We start from the raw sequence: 21076 nt of genomic DNA on the forward strand, positions 1-21076 counted from the left end.
CTACACCGCGAAAAATATGAAGAAACACGACAAACGGCGATCTCGTCAATACTCTCTGTTCACTCTGTGTCCTGTCACATCATGCAGTTGTAACTGGAAAGACATATGAGTAGCAAAGTTTTCTTAGTAGTGCTGGAGTCGTGCCTGCAGAGAGTTAATTACTTTTTCCAGCGTAACATACTGCCGGTAACAAGGTTGCAAATCTCAAAGGTTAGTCTCATGGTCGTTAGAATGAAGCAATACGTCTTCCACGACGTGAAACATCGCCTGTTTTGAACAGTACCGGATCATCGTTGTCCGTATTGTAAGCACTATTTAAAAGCCGTTACACTTTACAAACACCTCTTGTGAATTTTAACACACTGAATTCTAATTTCGTCGGAATGTGGTTCAGATATCCGTCTATCTATCCAGATTTATGGATTACCTAAACATTTATGGCGTTACTGTGGAGTTCTATGAACAATACAAGCTGTAGGATTTTATGGACTGCAGAGCTGCACTGGATAAACTATTTACGTAATTTAACATTGGGTTCGAAAATTATTTGACTCCAGTACTTGGAGACGTTGTTTATGGTAGGTTTATAACTAACGCTCCATCAGTACTATCCATATTGTAGCCTTCTAAGTGTGTCCTTCACCGACAATCTGTCGGGTGCTGATTGATGATTCTTCTCTTGTACGGTCCTGCAGCGCATATTCTAATTCTGTTGTGTCGAAAAACTTGGCCAGTTCTCAGTTACTTTAACGACGCAGTTTCTTGTAAATCTGTACATGAATCACAAGCGATTAGAGACTATCTTCACACGCACCCTACTGGACGTGGATTTTCTTTATGTTAGCCCACCATGTGCATCCTTTTAAGTATTTACTATTGAGTAAAACAGTTTCTTGATTTTATCACTTCAACGGATATATTACCCACTTAAAAAGCCGAGTTCGCTAACTCACGCTTGTGCTGTGGCGCTCGAATCGGGAGTGCGCTGTTTCGAATCTTGGAGGTGAAAAATTTTTCGCTCTCAGTATTTGACCGACAATGGGAGGAAAGGTGGTGGCGTAAAGTTCCTACTCGCCAGTCTTTGCACCAGTGTCCTGTATTACATTCCATACCTCTCCATGGTGAGGGCATCTGTCTGTTGGATGGGGCCGTTAAGGTCGACGACCAACTTGGTGACGTTCCAGACGAGTAGGCTATGTCCCGGGATCAGATTACGCACTCTCCCTTGGTTGGCCCGCCTAACTATAAAAACCCAGCGGTACAGTGTGCAATTACTCATCGCAGTCATCCACACGATAGCCGGCCGAAGTGGCCGTGCGGTTAAAGGCGCTGCAGTCTGGAACCGCAAGACCGCTACGGTCGCAGGTTCGAATCCTGCCTCGGGCATGGATGTTTGTGATGTCCTTAGGTTAGTTCGGTTTAACTAGTTCTAAGTTCTAGGGGACTGATGACCTCAGCAGTTGAGTCCCATAGTGCTCAGAGCCATTTGAACCATCCACACGATACAGATAGGCAATTCACAATAGGTCAGAGGAAGGCAGTGGCAAACCATCTCTGCTACCACCTTGCACAAAATGTGGACGCCCGGTCCCTGCATCTGCTTGTTCTCTGAGTATGTGACTATTTTTCACTTCACCACATCTGCATCACCGATGTTATACCCCTTATTTTACTACACCATGTGCTGTAAAGTAAAATAAGAGTGCTATATCACAAGTAGATGTATGAGTGGAGAAAGGAAGGCAAGAAATTGTGTTTTGTTCAAAGCCGAATTTTCAAAATATATTTGTAACTGACACGCATTGGTCGTTCAAAAGCTCGTACCGCCTGACATATACATTTATTACCACTGGCTCCACACATCTCAAAATAAGCTCACCGCATAAAGGATTAGTCACCGCTAGAAATGATTACAGGCATCATAAATACCGTGTAGTTTCGCCCCTTGACTCGATGACCACCTGGATTCGGTTAGGAAGTTAATTCTCAAGGTTTTGCAGGTACGTCGCATCCAGGTTAAACCACCCGCTAAGGATCTGATCGCGGGGATGCTGATGTCGACGTTTTACCAGCTGTTGCAACATATTTCCTACGGGGTTCCAGTCAGGTGATTTTGCAGGCCAGTCGAGGGTGGGGGAGTACTGAGAAACCCAGCCGACTGAACTTCGCTGTTGTCGTCTGTATGTGCCCGTATGAGCAATGGCCTCTTGCAGGGTGACGGAATCCAGACGCATTCACTGCGTGCAGTTTCCTTAGATTGATCTCCCGCCGACCGGTTGGGATGGGTCTTCATTCACTGCCTAGAGCCCTTCCTGTCGGCCTGGGAAGCGGTTTTGATTCAGAAGCTTCCCAGGTTTTTCTCAGTCAGCAGCTTTCCCCGATCACAATTCTGACGCCGCGTTTTGTGGTCATGTGTGTTATGCCACAGCCTTAGATACGGCCGGCCGCTGTGACCGAGCGGTTGTAGGCGCTTCAGTCCGGAACTGCGCGACTGCTACGGTCGCAGGCTCGAATCCTGCCTCGGGCATGGATGTGTGTGATGTCCTTACGTTAGTTAGGTTTAAGTAGTTCTAAGTCTAGGGGACTGATGACCTCAGATGTTAAGTCCCATAGTTCTCTGAGCCATTTGAACCATTTGAACTTTAGATACGTAAAGCAGCCCGCCGTGAAACCCCAACAAATCCAGCAAATTCATACGATTGCCCCTTTTTTCCACACTGTCACGTCCTTACACTTACCCACGTTTACGTACAGCGGCCGCTTGAAACGTAAATGTGCCACTCATCGCTACTGTCTTACGCTTTACTTAGAGGCAGCGCGCGCGCGATTCAGCACGTGACTGGATCGCTGCGCCATAAGGCGTAACGAATCATCTGTACGCGCTTTGGGGTGATGAGTTTTTTTGGCCGGCGAGCTTACGTAAGGACCTTCTGCCGTCCCTATAATTTTGTCCCTTCAGACTACAGGCCTCGAGGACATCTCGTATGCGCCGATCCCTCGGAATGTTGAGGCTGTTGGGGATGCCGAAGGTGGCCTCACTCGGCATCGGGCGGGTGTTTACACTACTTTGTCGAACGCGTGTAATTCCCGTCTGGCGGCCGGCGGCTGTTGTCGCCTGTGCGTGCCTGGCACGACGCCCGCGGCGGCGGCTGCGGCGCGGACAAACGAGGGCGGCCGGTGACGGATGGCCGCCGCCGGCGCCGCCACGGGCGTCTATTTCCGCTAATTGCAGCGCAGGCACGCAGCACTTCCGGCCGGCGCGGGCCCCGGCCGCAAACTACCTTGTCCACAGAAATACGGCGCTGTCCGCAGATGGACACGCCACCTGCTTCTCACAGTGCGCCGCACCAGTGGGAGCATGCTTGGAAACGCTCAGAAACCGTAAGAATACGAGAAGAGCCGTTCCCGTACGCGATCTGAACGCGGGCGCGTTTTCAGCGTGGTTCGCCAGCAGGCAGAAACAGTGACACGAGACGTACACTATCTGATCGAAAATGACCGGCGATCTCTATGTAATTTACAATGAACTGGACACCCTTACCTGCTTACAGGCGTTGACATATGTCGACAGCGACAGATGAAAATGTGTGCCCCGACCGGGACTCGAACCCGGGATCTCCTGCTTACATGGCAGACTCTCTATGCATTTTTTTTCTTCATTTTGTTCGTTATTGATCGTTGTATTTGGTCGTTGCGGACGTCGCAAGACATCCTGTTCAAGTTCGGTGGTTGATCCTTCCACTCAGTTTTTTTTTATATTTTTATTTTTTTTATTACAGAGGCCAACCGGCTCTCTGACCGAACACGCTGAGCTACCGTGCCGGCGAGCTACCGAGGACATAGAGGATAGCGCGACTGCAGGGATTTATCTCTGGCACGCTTCCCTCGAAACCCACATTTTCAACGTATTGGCTCTGAGCACTATGGGACTTAACATCTGTGGTCATTAGAACTACTTAAACCTAACTAACCTGAGGACAGCACACAACACCCAGTCATCACGAGGCAGAGAAACTTTTCAACGTATTCTCCCCCACTACATTCGTAGTGCCCCCGCCCATTATACTCATTACTCGCGGCGCGTTGCCGATTCCCGTAAGAGTTCGGGCTTTGTTTGTGCATTCGGTAGCTCAGATGGATAGAGCGTCTGCCATGTAAGCAGGAGATACCGGGTTCGAGTCCCGGTCGGGGCACACATTTTCATCTGTCCCCGTCGACGTATGTCAACGCCTGTAGGCAGCTGAGGGTGTTCATTTCACTGTAAATTCATTCTAACGAGCTGCTTGGTCACCGATGGTATCTGTTCTTACGGGCATGTCCGAAAGAACATATACCGGTTCAAATAGCTCTGACCGAGCGAGGTGGCGCAGTGGTTAGACACTGGACTCGCATTCGGGAGGACGATGGTTCTATCCCGGGTCCGGCCATCCTGATTTAGGTTTTCCGTGATTTCCCTAAATCACTCCAGGCAAATGCTGGGATGGTTCCTCTGAAAGGGCACGGCCGACTTCCTTCCCCATCCTTCCCTAATCCGATGAGACCGATGACCACGCTGTCTGGTCTCCTTTCCCAAACAACCAACCAAAAACCAATCAAATGGCTCTGAGCACTATGCAACGTAACTTCTGAGGTCATCAGTCGCCTAGAATTAAACCTAACTAACCTAAGGACATCACACACATCCATGCCCGAGGCAGGATTCGAACCTGCGACGTAGCGGTCGCTCGGCTCCAGACTGTATGGCCTAGAACCGCACGGCCACTCCAGCCGGCCCAAGAACAGATAACGTCTTAGTAAATATCTCTATGTAATGACCACGAGAGGCAGATCTCCCATTAAAGAAGGAGGCGGAGCATATTCTCAGTAGAGAAACAGTAACAAACGAGTGGGTCTCTTGGGAGAGCTGAGTCAGAATATTTAGCACTGAAGGATGTGCAGATGAAGTCTTGCAAGATCCAGGATGATGAGCTGAAATCGGTCTGCAAATTTAAATACCTGGTGTCGTACATACAGAGGGGAGGAGGACTGGAAAGCGAGATACAACACCGGATAAATTGCGGTTGGAACAACTGGAGGAAAATGAGTGGAGTGTTGTGTGATAAGAAGGTGAGCATTGGGTTGAAAGGGAAAGTGTACAAGTCGGTGGTAAGGTCTGCTACGATATACGGGGCAGAGACATGACCAATCACAGTAGCCCAGGAACGGAAGATGGAAGTGGTGAAAATGAGGATGCTGAAGTGGATGTGTGGGGTAACTAGGAAGCACAGGATTAGAAATGAATTTGTTAGAGGAGCTGTGAATGTGGGACCCATGGGGAAAAAGATACAAGAGAGCAGACTAAGGTGTGGACTATTGATGAGTGGGAACATGCTGACTGGTCGGACGAGTTTCGTATCAGATTGTATCGAGCGGATGGGAGTGTACGGGTATGGAGACAAGCTCATGAATGCGTCGACCCTGGATGATGGCGGGGCACTGTTCAAGCCACTGGCGGCTCTGTGTCGGACGTGTGCAGTTGAAGTGATTTGGGACCCCTGATACGTCTAGATACGATTCTGACAGGTGGCACTTACGTAAGCACCCTGTCTGATCACCTGCATCCATTCATGTCCATTATGTATTCCGACGGACTTCGGCAATTCCAGCAGGACAAGGCGACACCCCATACGTCCAGAATAACAGAGTGGCTCCAGGAACACTCTTCTGAGTTTCAACACTTCCGCCGTCCACCGGACTGCCCAGAGATGAACATTACTGAGCAAATAAATGGTGGGCTCCATGTGGTTCCGAAGTTGTGCAGCGACCGTAAACCATAAAATTACCAAATAAGCAGCAACCAGTCCCAAAATCTTGTTTTATTTATTCACTTTTGCAAATCGACTTCAACTGATTAACAGCCATCACCGGTGCTTTCAACGAGTAGTAATACTGTCTTAAGCACAGGTCAAACATAAAGTGATCACTTAATGTTTGACCTGTGCTTAAGACAGTATTACTACTCTTTGAAAGCAGTTAATCAGTTGAAATCGATTTGCAAAAGTGAATAAATAAAACAAGATTTTGGGACTGGTTGCTGCTTATTTGGTAATTTTATTATTGAGCATATCTGAGATGCCTTGCAACGTACTGTTCAGAAGAGATCTCCATCGTTCGTACTCTTACGGACAGCCCTGCGGATTCATGGTGTCAGTTCCCTCCAGCACTACTTGAGACATTAGTCGAGTACATGCCATGTCGTGTAGTGGCACTTCTGCATGATCTCGGGGGGTCCTACCCGATATTAGGCAGGTGTACTAGTTTCTTTAGCTCTTCAGTGTATTTCCAGTGCAGAACAGTGTTGTCCGTTGTCATACACAAATATCAGATATTTCGGCGCACGCGCTTTCTACATCTAAGTCTACGTCAATACTCCGAAAGCCACCTGACGGTGTGTGGCGGAGGGTACCTTGAGTTCCTCTATCAGTTCTCCCTTCTATTCCAGTCTCGTATTGTTCGTGGAAATAAAGATTGTCGGTATGGCTCTGTGTGGAGTCTAATCTCTCTGATTTTATCCTCATGATATCCTCGCGAGATATACGTAGGAGGGAGCAATATACTGCTAGACTCCTCGGTGAAGGTATGTTCTCGAAACTTCAACAAAAGCCCCTACCGAGCTACTGAGCGTCTCTCCTGCAGAGTCTTCCACTGGGGTTTATCTGTCATTTCCGTAACGCTTCTCTTCTATCAACCCTATCTGGTACGGATCCCACACTGGCGAGCAGTATTCAAGCAGTGGGCGAACAAGTGTAGTGTGACCTACTTCCTTTGTTTTCGGGTTGCATTTCCTTAGGATTCTTCCAATGAATCTCAGTCTTGGCATCTGCTTTACCGACGATTAATTTTATATGGTCATTCCATTTTAAATCACTCCTGATGCCTACTCCCAGATAATTTATGGAATTAACTGCTTCCAGTTGCTGACTTGCTATATTGTAACTAAATGATAAAGGATCTTTCTTTCTATGTATTCGCAGCACGTTACACTTGTCTACATTGAGATTCAATTGCCATTCCCTGCACCATGCGTCAATTCGTTGCATATCCTCCTGCATTTCAGTACAATTTTCCGTTGTTATAGCCTCTCGATATACTACAGCATCATCCGCAAAAAGCCTCAGTGAACTTCCGATGTTACCCACAAGCTCATTTATGTATATTGTGAATAGCAACGGTCCTACAGCACTCCCCTGCGGCACACCTGAAATCACTCTCACTTCGGAAGACTTCTCTCCATTGAGAATGACATGCTGCGTTTTGTTATCTAGGAACTCTTCAATCCAATCACACAATTGGTCTGACAGTCCATATGCTATTACTTTGTTCATTAAACGACCGTGGAGAACTGTATCGAACGCCTTGCGGAAGTCAAGAAACACGGCGTCTACCTGGGAACCCGTGTCTATGGCCGTCTGAGTCTCGTGGGCGAATAGCGCGAGCTGGGTTTCACACGATAGTCTTTTTCGAAACCCATGCTGATTCCTACAGAGTAGATTCCTAGTCTCCAGAAAAGTCATTATACCTTAATTTTGTCCATTGTTTTTCAGTGTTTCGTCCGCGACTGTTTTACTTTCGTAAAATGAAGAACAAACCGCCTTCAGTCACAAGTAGCGTTTATTTACTGCACTATGCATTTAGAGCCCTGGAGGCTCATCTTCAGGTGTTTTTTAGTGATTTACGTCACGTTATTTAGTTGTTTGCCTGTTGATATTACATTTTTGTGTTACAACATGGTATATTGTAGATATAAGTTTAACAGCGTTAATAATATGAAACTGACTTACAGTTTAACATTGTATGATGTCTGCTTCTGTTGGTATACACAATACACATCTTTAATTTTACAGTACATACTGGGGTATATACATAGTCACACATTTTTCCCACATTGTAGTAGCAGAACGTAAACATGCCAAAGATTCTCGTTCATACAGATGTTCTACTTCTAAATATAATCGATTTTCTTGTTTCACAGAAGATAATATGATATAGTATTACTAGTACATAGGTATTATTAAAATAATTATTTGGCACTATGTTGTAGGTTTTCAGTTGTTTGTACTATTATAGGTTTGATTCCTCGGGAAAAAAAATAAACTTTTAAAGGTGTAGAAAAAATTGTGGCTGTTAAACTCTGTTTGTTCATTCAACAAGTTTTCGGAATATTTTTCTTTGTGTAGCTTCCAGGGCTCGAAATGCATAGTGCAGTAAATCAACGCAACTTGTGACTGAAGGCGGTTTGTTCTTCATTTTACGGAAGTCATTATACTCGAACATAATACGTGTTCCAAAATTCTACAACTGATCGACGTTAGAGATATAGGTCTATAGTTCTGCACATCTGTTCGACGTCCCTTCTTGAAAACGGGGATGACCTGTGCCCTTTTCCAATCCTTCGGAACACTACGCTCTTCTAGAGACCTACGGTACACCGCTCCAAGAAGGGGGGGGGGGGGGGGGGCAAGTTCCGTCGCGTACTCTGTGTAAAATCGAACTGGTATCCCATCAGGTCCAGCGGCCTTTCCTCTTATGAGCGATTTTAATTGTTTTTCTATCCCTCTGTCATCTATTTCTGTATCTACCTTTTTGTCATCTGTGCGACAATCTAGAGAAGGAACTACAGTGAAATTTTCGTGTGTGTGTGTGTGTGTGTGTGTGTGTGTTGGTCTTAGAATGTAACCTTCCTGCCCCCACACAGCATCATGAGCAGCAGCTGGCCCTGACACATGAGTGATTCACGGTTGTTGACTTGTTGCAGGTGTGGTTCCAGAACGCGAGAGCAAAGTGGCGTCGCATGGTGCTGAAGCAGGAGGGCAAAGGAGGCGGTGGTGACAAGTGCGGCGGCGGCGACTCTGGCCTGGACGCCTACCAGGCAGCGGCGGCTGCGGCCGCGGCGGCCGACTACCACCGTCAGGGGCCTATCAGCCCGCCCTTCATGCTGGGCACCAGCCCCTCGCCGCTAGAGTGCTCCTAGGCCGTCCGGCGCCACCCCCGGACCACACCGGACGTGTTTCAAGACTGACCGAGCGTTGCCAGGCGACACTCGGCAGCACTCCGCGCAGTGACGTCACGTCACCGACAGGGGCATCTCTCTTCGGCTCTGAAACAGAGGATGCGGTGGTGAAACTAAGCAGTCCATCAGTCTTAATCTAGTTTTAACCGACAGTCGATAGCTCTCGAACGAACTATAAGAAGCAAGATGCACATTCTGTCGACAATCGTAACAGTGTCCGGTGTCCGCCAAAGAAAAATGGGCCCAACTTCTTCGAGAGACCTGCAGCTAACCAGTGGCAGCTCATCGTATCTACATGAAGAGACTGGTACTGATCGCGTAAAAAGATTTAACTTACGCATTAATAAAATCCAGATTCATCACATCATTATCCGCCTCGAGGCCAAATCATCTTCAACACATCCCGCACTGACTCAGCAACGGAAAGTTTGCTGATCGTGATTCATCCATTGCAGTACCAGGAAGTATTGCAATACCAGACAATTGAGTGATGTCCGGCCTCAACAGCCGGGTGATGAAATTGCGGTTTGAGGCGCAAATACTACGTGAAGCAAGCATTGAGGGTATCAGTATCGGTGGCCGCACCATTGCACCTAGCGGAACAAAATATCGTTGACAAGAAATAGTTCGTTCCGGAAACCCATCAGTGGAATCCGGTTGTGCGGAACATCTGCAGAATCTTTCAGACGCTGTGAAGAAGGGAGAAGACTATAGTTAGTCTTAACACGTATTAACAACATTATCATTCCAGCTCTTTTCTGGTTTGAAGGCCGGTTGTAAGCCTTCGTTTTGATGATCGGACTGGAGAATCCAAGACTGTGCGACGAACAACTGTCATCCTGAAGTACCCACTGACAGTCCAGGCGCCGAGACATTAAGCTTTAATACGAAGAAGAAAGATGTTGAAGACATTTAACTACGAAATATTGATGTTACACGAACGAACAGGCTTCCGTAATAATATTGTGTAGCACACGTGTGCGTTCACCTTATTTATTAATTGTTATCAACTGAGAAATTGGTTTTATAGTAATCCTGAACGAGAGAATATTGTGCAAGGAATAGTTACGAAATTTCATTGATGTCAATCTACTGTAAAATTTGTGTTAATTTACTGAAGATAACATCTAGATATCCAAGATGTATCCGGTAGTGCACTTTCATTAAATTACCCAAAATAAGAATGCAATTTAGAACGTCTAAATAATAAAAGTCACAAGAGAAATTCCATGTTGACGCCAAGAGTAATTTATACTTTGTTGTGATGTTTTCGATTACGTTATAAAACAATTCGTTTGGGATTACTATGAAATTCAGTCTATTGTGATACATAAATGAGTGTGTGTAGTTTTCTTTCCACGATCCTCCCGACGAAAATGGTTTATGTGCAACAGTGAACAAAGAAGACCCATTGGATTACAGATGTTCGAGAAAAAAAGGCAACGAATTTATGGACACTTGGTGAAATTGTGAACGCCGTGCATTCATGTGTAAATATCGGAAGAAACAACTTACGGATTTTTATAACTGTCTATTTAATTTAATGACATTACTCCATGTAAATTCGGATGAAGAACGTGTCTTCATGTATAATAGATTCCTTGAGTGATATGAAAATGATAGAACCGGCGCCAATTGGAATAGGTCTACCTCACAAACCTAACACTGATTTTATATGTGCATACTATTGCAGTTACTATTATTTAGGGCCTATTCACTTGGGATTTTTCATATCTTTTTGTTAAATAATTTGTCAAAGGAAATAATTATAATGTAAATTTTGAAACATGGTTTATGCAAGAAATTTCCTATCACCTTTCCCTCTTAACGCTGTGGATAATTTTACGACACTACGAACATTCTTCTCTTGCAAAAAGGCTACATCCCACTATGATCATAATCGTAAGTATTTATCACATCTAGTTTATTAATAACTGTTAAATGAATATATCATGATATTCGAATGGAGGTGGCTAATCTTTCTTAGCGAAGCAATAAAGTTCTATTGTTAAAGTTTCATACAAAATTTATGTCAGAGTTATTTTTCTGTGAAATGCCTACATTAACAAGATGACAGGAGATAACTATCACTTCTCAGTCAACATGATATGCACTGAAAAACGTCCTTGTTGTAAAACACCTTAAAACTTATAACATTATGTTAAATTTAAAATAAATTGTGACATGACTGGAATGATTGGTAATAGTAGTAAGTAGTACAATTCACAGGCAATTTCGCTAGATGAGTTCATGATGTAAAGTACATCACTCACATTACACACTTCCACACTCTTCAAACGTTGGCAGGCTTCACAGGCAACTGAAAAAAAATTCTCCGACTCGACGAGAACTAGATCATCAATGTAAGTGTCCATCATCCTATAGCCAGCATGGACAAAGACGCTGAACAACGTCATTAAATGCGGCGAGAAGTACTACGCAGATGAAGACTGTTTGAGTGTTGCGGCACAGCTAAGTAATTTGTTTCTCTTTGCGGTTGAAAGTCAACAAATAACGAAACTATACAAACAACACCCATCAGATATACAAAGACAGCTTCCTTACAGCTTTTAAGATTGCCGGGGTGGCTGAGCGGTTCTAGGCGCTACAGTCTGGAAACGCGCGACCGCTACGGTCGCAGGTTCGAATCCTGCCTCGGGCATGGATGTGTGTGATGTCCTTAGGTTAGTTAGGTTTAAGTAGTTGTCAGTTCTAGGGGACTGATGACCTCAGCAGTTAAGTCCCATAGTGCTCAGAGCCATTTGAACCATTTTTTTTAGAGTTCACCATATCGAAATACGTAAAAAGATACAATTAAGAATAAGAAAACAATAACTCATGGATTACATAGTTGTATTACAATAGATGTTTAGTGTTTTGGTCTTAATGGGGGATGCTACAAAGTACAGATGAAGACGTGCCACGGAACAAAAAGACTTCGCGCGCGCGCGCTTGTGTGTGTGTGTGTGTGTGTGTGTGTGTGTGTAGATTTACATGATGTGACACGACTTTTAAGGAGAACAAGCCTAAGGAGAATTGACATTCGACATAAGAGAATTCATCCTCCACTTTTTTGACATTTAAACGTGGATTGTTGAATTCAACCGTTGTCGTGCATCCACTGAAGATGATTTTCATTCAGGACATTTGAAGTCTGTACTACCAACGACATTGTAGTAAAACTCTTGCATGCATTCTCAACAGATAGACGACTTCGTTAACAAAAATGGTTCAAATGGCTCTGAGCACTATGAGGCTTAACATCCGAGGTTATCAGTCCCCTATAATTTAGAACTGCTTAAACCTAACTAACCTAAGGACATCACACACATACATGCCCGATGCAGGATTCGAACCAGCGACCGTAGCGGTCTCGCGATTTCAGATTGAAGCACTTCTTTAACACTGCACATGTCTTGATAGATAGTGTGCATCACATAATATACAATTTTGTGTGTAATAAAATTTTCTTTATAATCAACATTGCTCAGAATTGTTTACGCTTGGTTGAACACTGTATCAGTAATTTCATCAGGTGACACGAATACATATATCTGCGGTAATTGGGCCTTGAAAATGGCGGAAAATCGAATTCATGGATAATCAACAGTTAAAAGTACACAGTAATGTATTCGGACTGCTCGAAAACCAAAATTAATTACGAAGACGAAATTAAAATAATTGGTATTTACAATAAATTCCAATTTAGTTAGCATAGTATGTGAGAAAATATGGTACATAGAAAGGATACAGTAGAATCCAATTTCATGAAACAAAATAGTCTTGAATTGTTTTCTGTCTCACTGGGGTGGCTTGTCTTTTACATATCACACTGAGAATTTTACACATCACCAACTTGACAGAAAGGGGAGCATCTTCTTGCTGTTCCAAGTAGTCCAGTAACCCTTTGGTCTATTGAAGGACTGATGCATTACATGACTGAATACGATTTCTGGAATTAGAGCTGTGTTGTCATCTTTGTCACTGTCTCTCACCTCCTCCGATTTCTCTTGTAATCACTGAGTAATAGCACTTGTCGCTCAACATCTCATGGTCTAATTCCGTGCGGTCGATGTCAAAACTACTGAGAATTATATTTTCATTGTCACAGCCTGGAGTACTTTCCAAAACGGCAGCTAACACTGCTCATGAGCAGTCGTCTTCATCATCATCAGAAATTACTGATTTCATCAAGTTTAGGATTAATGTTTTCGTGACATGGCTGCAGTTGCTTTTTTACCTTACGCCACGCCTTGGGGCTTCATAAATTACGTCTAGTACAGTTGTTTCCAAAACGCTTGAAACTTGCTGCCCTCACCGGTAAGCTTCTGTAGCCGACTTCCTCTGTGACATTTCTTCATGGCAGCAATGACACCCTGATCCGTCCTGAATAAGGCTGTCACATAAGGGCATAAATATTTTACGAATATCATATCGGCATACGATTTCAGAGCATTTTCGTTCGGAGTCCTATGGTACATTGTCCGGTAACAATACGGGGTTTGCAGGTAGACCCTTCAACGTTAAATGTTCTCGAACAGGTGGTACAAAGCAGTTACGGAACCATGTTTTAAATATTCTGCAGTCAGTCCAGGCTCCTTTCCGATGAAAAATGGACAAGTAAACTGTGGATTTATTTTGCTTTGAAACAGCGCGGTTACTTAGCTTTACCTAATACAAGAAGCTTAATTTTATATGATCCCGTACCATTAGCATCATACAATATAGTTATCTTTTCCTTGCTTGATTTATAACCAAGTGTACAAGTGAGGTTCGCCGATGACATTGTAATTCTGTCAGAGACAGCAAAGGACTTGGAAGAGCAGTTGAACGGAATGAATGGTGTCTTGAAGGGAGGATATAAGATGAACATCAACAAAAGCAAAACGAGGATAATGGAATGTAGTCGAATTAAGTCGGGTGATGCTGAGGGAAATAGATTAGGAAATAAGACACTTAAAGTAGTAAAGGAGTTTTGCTATTTGGGGAGCAAAATAACTGATGATGGTCGAAGTAGAGAGGATATCAAATGTAGACTGGCAATGGCAAGGAAAGCGTTTCTGAAGAAGAGAAATTTGTTAACATCGAGTATAGATTTAAGTGTCAGGAAGTCATTTCTGAAAGTATTTGTATGGAGTGTAGCTACGTATGGAAGTGAAACATGGACGGTAAATACTTTGGACAAGAAGAGAATAGAAGCTTTCGAAATGTGGTGCTGCAGAAGAATGCTGAAGATTAGATGGGTAGATCACATAACTAATGAGGAAGTATTGAATAGGATTGGGGAGAAGAGAAGTTTGTGGCACAACTTGACCAGAAGAAGGGATCGGTTGGTAGGACATGTTCTGAGGCATCAAGGGATCACCAATTTAGTATTGGAGGGCAGCGTGGAGGGTAAAAATCGTAGGGGGAGACCAAGAGATGAATACACTAAGCAGATTCAGAAGGATGTAGGTTGCAGTAGGTACTGGGAGATGAAGAAGCTTGCACATGATAGAGTAGCATGGAGAGCTGCATCAAACCAGTCTCAGGACTGAAGACCACAACAACAACAACATAGTACGCTCTGTCTCGAAGACTACTGTCCTTGTTGGTAGACGATTCCAAAACAACGCGGTTTCGTCCGAATTGTACATTTGCCACAGTTACAAACATTCTTGTGCAATAAACTCCTGGAAATGAATACAAAATTCAGAAGCAGCTTTATTATCCACACTTACATTTTCTCCTTGGATGGTAATCTCCCGGATACCGTGACGCTGTCAGAATCTTGTTAGCCAGCCAGAAGATGCATTAAAATCTCCTTCAGTCTCCAAGAATTTTCAGAAAAACTAGGCCTGTTTCGCGGCTGTTGGTCCAGATAATTATGTGCCCTTTGCTCTTCTTTGTTGAAACCATTCCAATATGGCTTGTAACAGTTCTGCGTATGTAGGCATTTTCATAGCTTTCCGCTTTCAGAAACCTTTAGATGAGTCAGAATTGCTAGCAGAATGAATTATTTTGTCTTTGTTTTTTCGAATATCACGGCTGTAGTTTCAGTCACATTGCAGATCAATGCCAGATGTCGTATCGCAGTACTGCTGTCTTCGATTTTGTGTTTTATTTCCAGTCTCTGCTGCATGCGTTTTCATTTTTTAGATATTGTTCGGTACTAACGGAAACCAATGCTGATTTTATGCAACTACAGTCCAGCGCGTGCAGTGTTGAGAAACACACTGATTACTACACTCGCGCTGTGACGTGAGCTTATCGCTCACCCGCGATCAGTTCCGGATTAAAGGCGAAATCTCAGAAAAAAAGAGAAAAGACGGGACAGTTAGGTCGTGGATAACCTGCGAAGCAAATAATTTAATGTAAGACACACAGGGCTACAAATGACAGGAAATACTCCAAGAGTGGATGACAAATTTTGAACATGTGACGTCACCAGCTGACGTACCTAGCCCCACCTGCAGCGGTTCGTCTTGTCGATCCTGCTCTAGCTGGTAGGGGGCAGTGCTATACATCACTCCGCTAGGCTGCACTCTGTGTTCGCTCTAGTGTAAACCGATCCACCGTAGTCTCGTATTACCACAATCGCGAGCACTGCCCTGTCACATCGGATAATGAAACGACGAAAACAAAGTACCCTAGTGGACCTATGTGTAGCACTGCCCCGTACCGACGAGGGTAGAACTGACAAACCCAACCGCTCTATGTACGGCGAGGTGCATTACCTGGTGAAATCACGTGTTCAATATTTGTCATCCACTTTTGGGGTGTCTCCCCACATTTGCGGCCCCATGTGTCATACCAAATTACTTGGCAAATCTACATCACTTTGGAGTTTTTAAACGTTAATGAAGTCACCAGTATATACGAGGGGGTACGAAAAGGAAACCGAACTTACTTTTTAACTTACTTATTCACATTTAATGGCAAAAGCTTCCACTTGCACAAATACAAGTGTCTAATCCTTTATTTGATTTTCAAAACATTGTTTAAATTCATCTAATGTGATGTTTGACAGCACACTCGGTATCGCCTCAGATGTGTTCCATCCCGTGCAGATTTGCCCACTTTTGTGGGCAAGACATCAACGTGAGTTCACTGTCATGTTTCTCAAACAACTAAAGCACGATTCTGGTCTTGTGACATGCACAGTTGTCCTGGCGGAGCATGCCATCGCCGTCGGGAAGACAACAAGCTTGAAAGGATGCAGGTGGTCCACAATCATGTTTACATAGCCCTATCCTACTTTACAGAATGGGCAAGTCTCCAACCTCCACATGGACGTTCAAGCCCTTGCTGCATAACTCGTTGTTGTAAGGCCGTACTACTTTTCGTAAAAGCTTACGACCATAGCACGCAAACAGGCGACCAGCTTCGCCGTTTGTGAGACACTCGTTCCGAGCCGCCTGCCCGTAACAACTTGTCCTTTGTCAGAGTCGCTTACGTCACTGCATTTCCCCATTTGATTTTTGTTCTGCTTATACAAGGTGTTACGGCTACAAGTGGAAACATTTTTATTGGTGATTGAGGAGTGTGGACTGAACAACATTATATCAGTATTTACTTATTTGCAGACTAATAATTATAGCCATTAGCTGTATTATGTTTTTTAGTTGGTTAATACATGCAGTTATATGCAGAACGTCAGGTGTTTAAACGTGGACGCAGAACGGTAAGTCTGTACCGAGAGATGTAGTCTACTTAGTGGTGCAGTTTGGAATGTGCAGAAAAATCAGGTAATAAACTATGTGACGTGTTTGCGAGAAGAATGTTCGACACAGAGGAAAAACAACTAATACACTGACGTGGGTACATATTATGAGAGCAATGATCACATAATCTGCACTTATACCTTTAATACCCTGCCCTGCATATTTTCCTTGCTGCGCCACTTGCCTGCAAAGGCACCAGGCAACATCCGCCCTCGAGATGGGCAGTGGTCATGAGTGTATCATTTCACGCCAGAGACGAGTTAAAGCTAAGTACGTGAGAATTGCGTTAGTGCACCAGAAAAAGCGAAACGTGGCGTAAAATAAATATACATATCGCTTTTAGGTAGAACTGGCAAAATTTTGGAAGATTTTGGTGTCTTCTTTTGTTCTGATTTTCCCACCACAGATGCTGAAGATAGCCAATACATGGGGAATACCTATCACGTTTAATTACATGTTCTGTGACTATGTCTAAAAGAAATATACGTGACAGAAATAGGAAGTTTTACCATCACCAGTCCAATATTAATGAAACTTTGTGGACATGACCATATAACGAGCTTTAAATGATTAAACATTGATTTCATGTCGCACATCAGGGGGCCAGAAAGGTCAGTCAAGGGTATGTGGTGTGAACTACAATGTGGTGTCTTGCGTTATTCTGCAGGAATGCGGTTTAAACAGGCCAGTATCTCCATTAAACTCTGATGTCTCAGTAGATATAACAAACCTGAACTCAAAACTCCAAATTATGTAGAAGTTGAGATTGGATTAGGCACCATCAAAAAACGATAAGTACTAACAACTATAAACACAGAAGGCACAGTTAGTATGAAATGGACACACATCGTGTATTACGTGACAAGCGGCTTGGGTGTAGTCAATACGCCACGTAAGCGTCCTACGTACGTATGAACATCCTGAGGCCACGCCATATGGTTTAAATGGCTCTAAGCGCTGTGGGACTTAACATCTGGGGTCATCAGTCCCCTAGAACTTAGAACTACTTAAACCTAACTAACCTAAGGACATCACGCACATCCATGCCCGAGGTAGGATTCGAACCTGCGACTGTAGCAGCAGCGTGGTTCTGGACTGAAGCGCCTAGAACCGCTCGGCCACAGCGGCCGGCCACTCTAGATGGGCGGAGGACGGCGGAGACGGGTATTGAACACACTGGAAAGTTTGGCGGCAGATTGACGTCAGAGGAGGCTGTAGGACAGATTAGGAGCGTTAAGAATGGATAACTGGTAGAGGAAACACAATGTAAGAAAATGACGAGAGGCTTAACGTGTGAATATAGTGCTGCGAACAAGTTTATTCTCGAATAAATGAAATGAAGTATGGTGCAATAAGGAGATGATATGTCCGAGGAATAGTCGGTGTCAAAACTAAAGGGAAATCAGAAAGAGAATGATAAATAATATGACCATCGATTTTTCTTAGGTTTAAATCGCACAGATTATTTCAAGTCATCGTAAGGTAACCAAAGAACAACTGAATTACGATACAGGATTTACGACGCTTCATAATAATTGGTATATACCTAAATGGTTCGCATGGCTCAGGAACAACACTTATCTTACATGTGCAAATACGTTCAGTTCAAAAAAGTAGTCAAATGTCATCAAGATCATCCAATATAAACAGTTACAAAAATTTGCACTGCGCACTGTTTTTACTAACTTTTCAGTCAGGGACATAAGAAGGTCAAACTTGAAGTCCACAATTATAAAGATAAAACTGAGAAGGCTATGTTATATTTGACTTTTTTTCGCGCTATTCATTGAGATAAACTCTGTTGATGTTGTACTTGCCGCAGCAGACAGAAGTACCATGTTTTTCTTTTTTTAAAATTTTAACGACATTTGTTACGCTCTTTGTGAAGGGTATGACAACAGGGCTTACCATTCCGGTGACAAAGCGGCGAACGGTCAGTCTGAGACTCGCTGCTAAACCCGCACGACGGGACAGGTAGTTCAAGTTGTGGAAAGGGGCCAAAATAAGCCGACGTCAGTTACACTCGAACATACAATTTTATTTATTTGACCAAACATTACAAGAGCCAGGAAAATTAAAAAAAAACACAGAATTAATTTTTGGAACTTAGTAACCGACTGAATACGCCATACAATCTCATGCCTTAAGGGCAGGCCACTTTAATTTAAAATCGGCTGAACGCCAATAGCTTAAAACTCAAACCAAAATCAGAAATTTAAAAGGCAAATCAGTTCTTTCAATTAGGCTGAAGGCTCAAACAATCTCACACCTTAAGAGCAAAACAACGTTAATTAAAAAGAATCGGCTGAAGGCCCATCTCTTAAGACGCAAACTCAAAATAAATTTTTAAAAGGCCAAAGGCTTTACCTTAACACAGTTCTTTGTATAGGCTGAAGGCCCAAACAATCTTACGCATTAAGGGCAAAACAACCTCAATTTAAAAATCGGCTAGAAGTCATACAAATACAAACAACAAGAACAAATAGGAAAAGGCAGTACACCCAACGGCGCTCAGAAGTTTCCGAGGGTCGGCCAGGAACTCGAACACTAACGCTCGCTTACGTGAGACAGGCAGTCGACCCAACAGTCCTCGATCCGACGACAACCCAACCGACAAACTGTCAACAGATCCACGGAAGATAACTTCCGCTCCACCCGACCAGCACACGACAGGGACTTCAGTGGAAAAACGTACAAAGTATTGGCGCCCACAACCAATTATACATTGAGCTGTCAAACTACACACCGTGCTGGACAGCGACAACACGATGAGGAAAATACACTGCCTGAATTTACGTCAACGGCCAGGGCAGGTAACCGGGACGTTAACGGCCACAAGGCAGAAGACTCCGCTGGTGCACTTCAATTCAAAATAACCAAGTACAGTTAAACTCCACCGGAGGGAGGCTAAAATTTGCCTCCTTGAAAACACACGTTGTTGCTCGCGGGAATGATCCAACAGCCGACAACGAAATCCAGACGACACAATGTGAACAGTCGTGACTTGCTGGTAGCAACTTTCGTGTCGAGGACCGGTGGGCTACGGACCTCGTAGCAATGGGAACAGCACCACAAACTCAGACCGCGCGAGGACGCAGCCAACGGCCCCATCCAAAACTCACGCCATGGATCCTCGCTGCTCCACCACGCCAACCGCTCAACTGGTCGCACACACCACAGGCGGAAACTAAAAGCGCCAGGCCAAAGATAGTAAAGGTGCGACTATCGATGCGCACCGCTGCTGCCACTCGCGGAGAGAGAGGATAACAGCATAGTCGCGACAACCGCGGGAGACTAAACACAGAATAGCAACCAAGGTTTAATTCAACGCATAACATGAGCCAGCCACGGCTCACAGTCCACCTTCAACATTTATGAAATCAGTCCCGTCGCAATATCGAATAGCGTCACACACCGTGATTCCAAGAGTTCCAGAGGTATGGGTCTCGTTAATTTCTCCTTCCTGCGACCTTTCACCCGATCGTATTCGGGATGATGTGACCGCCACAGACAGAAGTAACGTTTGTTGCTCAACAGCACAAAATGCCAGTCAGTGCTCCGACTTATTCTACTTTTGTACGGTGTGTCCGTGTGTGGTGGATGTGATGGGCTGGAAGCCGTAAAAGTCACAAGACATTTCGAGATCACGATTCATCTTCCACTAGTATGTTCTAGACGGTTCGCGGTGGAAACACTGCCTGTAGTCTCTGCTTGGTTTTCAGCTGTTATCACCTGCCTATTCGTCGGAGTCAGTCGACAAATTTTTCGATTTTCTCCTAGGTTAATCTTCGTGGAAGGACCCATGACCACACTGTTTGCTGCTCTTTATGTCTCAAGCCCACTTCGTCAGTACTCGTACTGCAGTGATTGCACAATAGCCAACTGTGTATACAATCTGTCGGTATGGCGCTCTCATGTCTCTTATGCCAATGCTTAGACGTTTCTCAAAACACCAGAGATGGAGATAAAGAACACATGCACGCCTTTTGGACATGCTGTGCTACCATCTGCACCTTTAAAGCTCCAGCAATGTTAGACAAACTCAATAGTCATGATGTACTCATCCCATTCTTCATTTGTAGGGGCCTTTCCCTACACAGAAAAGGCTCATTAGGATGAAACTTTAGTCGACATATCCCATGAAAATACTGGAACATCAGTTTGATGTCTGTGATGTGACGCATATTTCCTTCAGTGCGCATTGCGATCATGGTTCACCACAGACATAATGTAATTTTTCCCATTAAGCCTTGTATTTTCATTGGCAAGTAGACAACGTTCGGAATGTCTCTTATACTCGTGTCATTTTTCAGCCTCCAGACTT

At 44.2% G+C, this 21076-nt stretch overlaps 1 protein-coding gene across 1 annotated transcript in view; it reads left to right on the forward strand.

Annotated features, from left to right (window-relative positions):
* The window catches only part of LOC126481738 (protein apterous-like), a 308879-nt gene extending 297869 nt beyond the window's left edge, over window positions 1-11010 (forward strand). The window contains exon 7 of the mRNA XM_050105693.1: window positions 8795-11010. Within this exon, the coding sequence (XP_049961650.1) occupies window positions 8795-9010 (216 nt within the window). The 3' untranslated portion in view covers window positions 9011-11010. The remainder of the gene's footprint in view (window positions 1-8794) is intronic.
* Window positions 11011-21076: the final 10066 nt, after the last annotated feature.

Source organism: Schistocerca serialis, chromosome 5 (genome assembly GCF_023864345.2).
Source record: "Schistocerca serialis cubense isolate TAMUIC-IGC-003099 chromosome 5, iqSchSeri2.2, whole genome shotgun sequence".
Classification (NCBI taxonomy): Eukaryota; Metazoa; Arthropoda; class Insecta; order Orthoptera; family Acrididae; genus Schistocerca; species Schistocerca serialis.